Below are 6038 nucleotides of genomic sequence, written 5' to 3'. Positions count from 1 at the left end.
TGTGGGAAACTTAACCTGTGACCTGTTGTTTACCGCACCTGGGGAAGGCCTTATCACATGAGGAGCAGAGGGGAGCTTTGCCACATGCAAGGGGGAGGTCTCAGACAGCAGGCAGGATGTTCTCGGGAGCCACGCCAGCTAGACTGGGGCTTTACCTTGAGAGGTCTGTGGACATCACAGCTGCATAAGGAGTGCAGGGACAGGCGGAATGGTTCCCAGCTGGGGTTCAGGTTGTTCTTCACCACCTGGGAGTGATGCCAGGGAACTGGTCAGCTCCTGCCTCAGTTTCCCTACTCTGCATCCTCTTCCTCCTTCCCTGTAATCCCAGCTACGAACCTCAGTTCTCCAAACCAGCTGGTCACTCTGGTCCCCATTGGTCTTATAGATCTCCATAAATGGGTCAGACTTGCTGAACAGGTCCTAGGGAGAAGGGCCAAGGGCCCATGAGGCTGGTGAGGTCTTCGAAGAGGGCAAGGGACTAATACTGAGAAGGGAGCAGGCCTGGGTCCCTGCAGAGGATAGGAGGCCTGGGGCTCTCTGCAGAGCCTGGGTTCTGGGGTTCCAACCTTGTTGTCCAGCTTGTGGGCTCTGAAGGTGAGTTGCACATAGTCGTTGGTGCCAGATACTTCCTCGGCCACAATCTGCAAGGGGGACACAAGTGGCAGGACTCCCCTCCCCCCGCACCAGGCCACCCTACACCCTTTCCTAGGTTTGAGGTCACTGTGGATGTCCATGGAGGGGCATTGAGTATCTAGCCCAAGGGGAAGTACAGTCGACTTTGCCTACCGTGATGGTGGACTTGCCCGCAGTCTTCCCATTCTTCAGCAGTAATGGCTTAGTCACCTTGGTTTGGGACACAATCTGTGGATGGAGGTGGAGGGAGACCTAGCTATGACACGCCCTCTTACCTTGGCCTCTGACTTGAGTTAGGGTAGGACTCAATTACTACAGTAGCCTTAAGAGGGAGGCAGTATGGCACCCCAACCCCCTTTTCTTAGATCGAGAGACCAAGAGTAAGAAAGGTTAAGCATCTTGCCCAAGGCTGCACAGCCAGCGGTGGTGGAGATGGGATCCAAGCCTGGAATGAACGGCCGCAGAGCTCATGGTCTCCCTTATTTTGGCTTTCAGAGGCAGAAGCTTACAGGGGGAGGGGGCAGCGGGAGTGCAGACCTGACCCAAGGTGCACTCTGTAGATCCAAGGAAAGTGTCATTGCTGGGGCTGGTGGCTCCATCCTCAGCATCAAATACGTGGAACTGCAGGGGCTGTTTCTCCTCAAAAAAGTACTCGAGGGCCAGCACCCGGGAGAAAACGGGACTGGAACAGGAGCGAAGCACCTCTGTGCGCTCCACCTGTGGCAAGAGGGGTGAGGGCCCTCTGGGAACCGAAGTTACTATTCCTTGCCCTGGATCACCCTGGTATGCTAGCCCTCCTTGGGCCCACACACCCCAGTGACCAGCTCTTCTCTTCCCAGGCTGATTCCTGAGGTTGAGGTGTTGTGGCCCACTGGACCCTCGGCCCTCTAGGGCTTTCCAAAGGCTTTTGGGAGCTAGCCTGTGACCTTTAAGGCCAACGTGGGACCCTGTGGGACTCTGCAGGCGTTAGAAGCTGTAAAATGTTGTGTGTGTAATGATGGCAAACCCATCTCCAGCTTACCCATATGGCCTAGAAATGGCCCCCCCTGAAGTCCTCACATCCCTCTCCTTGGCTTTCATTGCCCCAACCCAGCCTCCCTCCTTCCCAGGCTTGATCCAGGAGGTAAGTTAAGGAAAACTCAGAGCCGCTCTCACCTCCACCCACTGCTCATCAGAGTAGTGCTTGAGCAGCACACAGGGGTGGGGTTTGGTGAGTGTGTCTCGGTCCAACAGGCCATGGCAGGATACCCGCAGCTCCACCCGCGAGGCCCCCAGTGTCATGGCTGGGGGCTCAGGCACCCAACCCATCTCAGGGTCCGACATGTCACTGTGGGAACAAAGCAGATTGCGTGGACACTGAAAAGGACCTGCTAGGGGCAAAGTCTGGGCTCCTTCCCTGAATCTCACCCCCTTGCCCTCCTTCCTGGGGCCTTAGGGTCTCATGAACTTCCTGCTCTTCCCTGCCACTTAGCTTCTCAGGAGCTATAAGCAGGGGAGGGTAGGAGACCTAGCCTTCCACTCCCGCACAGGGGTCCTGCACGTCCATCGCCCTGCGGCCCCGCATGTGTGGATGGGCTGGAGAGGGTGGAGGGTTGGGGGGTGTTCCTGGCAGTCTTGGCTCCTAGGCCATCGATTGATCCACTCTTTCTGCTGCCTCAGCACCTTCTGCTATTTCCCGACTGGTGTTTGAGCCAGCGCTGCACTCAGTTTTGGCACGAGGGAGCTGAACTGGGGCAAGGGGGTGGGGCAGGGTAGGGTGGAGAGGCCCCTGGAGGTCCAAAGAGGATGGCCTCAGGGATGGCGTCTTCAGTGGGTGGGAGGAGACAGGTTGAAGGGGTCCTGTGGAGCTGTCCCTATCCACTCCCTACCCCCACTCACCTTCTGGCTTGCTGATGGAGAAGGAGGGGTGGTGGGCTTGGGGAGCTCTCTGCAGAGAACTCCTCCAGCTCCTGGAAGGGGCTCCCACTATGACGAGCCCTGCATTCCTCCCCTTCCCCCGTGTTCTCACACTTCTTGGCAGCGCTGGCACTGTCTCTTAGCGACAGGATTTTTGGGGAGCCGCGGCCCCCTCCGTGCCGCCTGTGGGATGTACGCGAGCCACCCTCCCCCAGCAGTGGCATCAAGCCTCGGGCGGCAGCAGGCAGCAGTGTGCCGGCCTGAGTTCACGGCTGGTCAGCCCATCCATCTTTTTTGTCCAGATCTCAGGGTGAGGCTGTCTGATCCTCTGTCCTTTCTCTCTGAGCGAGTGTGCGCTGGTGTGTCTGAGTGCCCCACCCTCTGTGTCTGTTTCTCCCGTGCGTGTGCCCATCTCCAGGAGGGTGTGACAGTTCCCGTATCTCCCTCAGAACTCCCTTCTCTGGCTGGGTACCCACCTCCCCACGACGTGTGCCTTGCTGAATTTGTGAGGGAGGGTCTGGGCTGGGGTCTCTGCCTTTTAGCCACAGATCTCCCCGTTCTTGTGGATGCCCTGAGATAGCCAAGGACATGTGACAGTGAGGGGATTTGGCAGGGCTGGGGGGCTCTCTGGGGGCTAGAGGAGATGTTATGGAGACTGGCCGGGCTGGGCTGGGCTGGGCTGAGGGGGAGGGTGGGCTCACCTGTGGTCTCAGCTGGGGGCTCCTCTCTCCAGCTCTCCAGCCCTGGCCCTGGGCTCCAGCTCCGGCTCCGGCTCCGGCTCCGGCTCTGCTGCTACTTATGGGGCCTGGATGGGGAGGGGTGGGGGGGCCGCAGCCAGCTCTCCCCCTGCATAGACCAGTTGGGAGGGAGACGAGAGGAGGGGTAGGGCCACTGCCTGGGAGGGAGCCACGGAACTGGGGGAGGAGGGCGGGCTGGGGGTGGCTCAGAGGCAGGACCCCCAGAGACACAGTGACACACATCTTCCCCTTCACACCACACCCACACCCAGCATCATGGAGAGGCACACATTGCAGTGGTGCGTGCGCACACACATTCACACAGGGAAATGATGGCGACACATGCACCCACGACTCACAGGCTCACACATATCTTGACACGTACAGTCACTAGTACATAAACTCACTGTGACACCGTGACAGTTACAGTCCCACTGATACATATTGGGAAACACCCAGCCTCACAACACTTCCACATGATTTCACTTGCTAGGGATGTTCTCAATCACATACGAAAGGACTTGCCGTGCTGTCACACGCACACACGCACTCACACCCAGCCATAATACAACAGAGTGCGAATCGCCACGAGCTCTTTAAAAGCCATCACTGAACCTCGCAGCTTTGAGAATGATGTCATTTCTAATCACCTGTTATTATTTATTTATTTATTATTTATTTTTTATTAAGGCTTATTTATTTTCAAAGAGAGAGAGAGAGACAGCACCCCCCCCATGGGGTCCCGATGCATGATTCGCAGTGGCCTTAGCCAGCCCCGAATCAGGGGCATGTGGGTCAGCCTTGCATTCTGCCATCATATCACCGTCTAGCCCCCAGCCACCCTTTTATAAGGAGACTCAGGAAACAGACATGCTTATGGACACACAGTCTTGCATCCTGGTCAAGCAGCCCTTCTAGACAGGGCTGCACGCTTAGATGCATGAGCTGAAGAAATGACTCCCAGGACATCATCCTGGTGCCACAGTGTACTCGACACCCACAGAGATTCAACCCATATGGCCATATCGTTGTGGGAGGGGCTGTGGCACACACAGATCTTGAGGAAATGACGTTAACTATTCCTAATGAGACCAGGAGAGGTGAGCAATTGCCTGGGGGAGCTGCAAGCCACATGTGAAGACATTCAGGCAGGTGGTGATCTGGGATGAGTATGCAAAAGCGTTCTCCAGGAAGACCTCCCATCCTTTTAAGCTACTCATCTATTAAGGTAGTGGCCATTTACCGAGCTTCTCCTGGGGGCCAGGCACTGGGACTGTACAGGTGATTAAGACTCAGCTCCTGCCCCAGGGGGTGCAGACGTATATAGAACAGGAAGACACAGAGAGATGATAAGCCAATACACAAACACGATTAAATGTGACAGGTGCAAAGTTATGGACCTGCTCAGCAGGCAGTGGGGGGATAATGAAGGAGGATTCAATTTGGATGAGTTGGGGAAGGCTTCAGGAAGGGCTTCACAGGGGATTTTTTAATTTTAATTTGCTAAAGGGCAGATGTGCTGGCTGGAGAGAAAGAGAGGGAAAAAGAGAGAAAGTATCCCCTTGAGGAATGGTCATGCCACACTCCCTTCTCCATTTTTTTCTTTCAGGATTTTGGACATGCATGCACATGTGCCCAGTGTGTTTCTCAAGCCACAAGGTCTGGAACTTAACCACATGGTCAGCCATGTGGGATCCAGCTGCCTCAACCACCATGCCACGGCTGGCCAGGAAGAGGCTTTTAAGTAGGGTCTTGAACGCCAAAGTAGTGTGTGTTAGGACATCAAGGGGAAACAATTAGTTTAACTGTTGGTCTTCTCATGGTGTAGACTTTTATTTACTTACAAGCCACTCCACTGTGTTTTTAAATTTTTGTTTTTTAATTTAAGGAATTATTTATTTAGGGATCACCAGATGGCATCATGGTTATGTTGCTGGACTCTCACGTTGTTGACGCAGTTCAAGTCCCAGACCCAGCGGCTTAAACTCATGCCAGGTGTGTGTGAGTGCATGCAAAAAATCCCAAGAGAAGAATGGAGGAGAAGGGATTACAGCATGGCCATCCCTCCTAGGGGGTGATTTCTTTCTTTCTTTTTCTTTCTTTCTTTCTTTTTTTGAGAGGTTTATGCTATAGGGCGTGTGCGCTTGCCAGACAGACAGAAAGAGACAGAGAAATAGAAAGCGAGAAATCACCCCCCAGAGGGGATGGCCATGCTGCAATCCCTTCTCCTCCATTCTCCTCTCGGGATCTTTGGGCACGCATGCACATGTGCCCGGCTTGAGTTTAAGCCACCAGGTCCAGGACTCGAACTGCAGTCGACTACGTGGGAGTCCAGCGACATAGCCATTACACTAACTGCTGGTCCTTCTCACTTTCTTCCTCTCTGGCTCTCAGATGAGCACATGCACCCCACCTCATAGCAAAGAATTCTCTCTCTAAAAAAAAATCTATTCAATTTTATTTATCATTATTATTTTAAAATTTGACCAGAGAGAGACAGAGAGAGAAAGAGAGAGAGAGAATAAGAAAGCAAGCAAGCCGCAAGGTCCGGGACTCAAACTGGTTGGCTGTGTGGGAGTCCAGCGCCTTAACCACCATGCCATTGGCTGGCCTTTGTTTTTACATTTTTATATATTTATTTATACAGAGATTTTTGCCATAGGGCCCATGTGTTTGTGGGAGAGACAGAGAGTGAGAAATCACCCTTCCCCATAGGGGATGACCATGCCACAATCCCTTCTCCTCCATTCTCCTCTTGGGATTTTGGGCACA

The 6038-nt window shown here is 54.1% G+C and overlaps 1 protein-coding gene across 1 annotated transcript in view; it reads right to left on the bottom strand.

Moving 5' to 3' along the window:
• CPNE6 (copine 6) overlaps positions 1–2602 on the bottom strand; it is a 6140-nt gene extending 3538 nt beyond the window's left edge. Inside the window, exons 1-7 of the mRNA XM_006144534.2 lie at positions 2512–2602; positions 1789–1960; positions 1171–1350; positions 787–861; positions 567–641; positions 337–420; positions 156–245 (exon numbers count right to left, since the gene is read on the bottom strand). Coding sequence (XP_006144596.1) covers positions 156–245; positions 337–420; positions 567–641; positions 787–861; positions 1171–1350; positions 1789–1956 — 672 coding nt within the window. The 5' untranslated portion in view covers positions 1957–1960; positions 2512–2602. The remainder of the gene's footprint in view (positions 1–155; positions 246–336; positions 421–566; positions 642–786; positions 862–1170; positions 1351–1788; positions 1961–2511) is intronic.
• Positions 2603–6038: the final 3436 nt, after the last annotated feature.

The sequence above is a fragment of the Tupaia chinensis genome, unplaced genomic scaffold (assembly GCF_000334495.1).
Source record: "Tupaia chinensis unplaced genomic scaffold, TupChi_1.0 Scaffold000126_2, whole genome shotgun sequence".
In the NCBI taxonomy this organism is placed as follows: domain Eukaryota; kingdom Metazoa; phylum Chordata; class Mammalia; order Scandentia; family Tupaiidae; genus Tupaia; species Tupaia belangeri.
The sequence above is the reverse complement of the archived record's forward strand: the minus strand, read 5'-3'. Positions and strand labels throughout refer to the sequence as shown.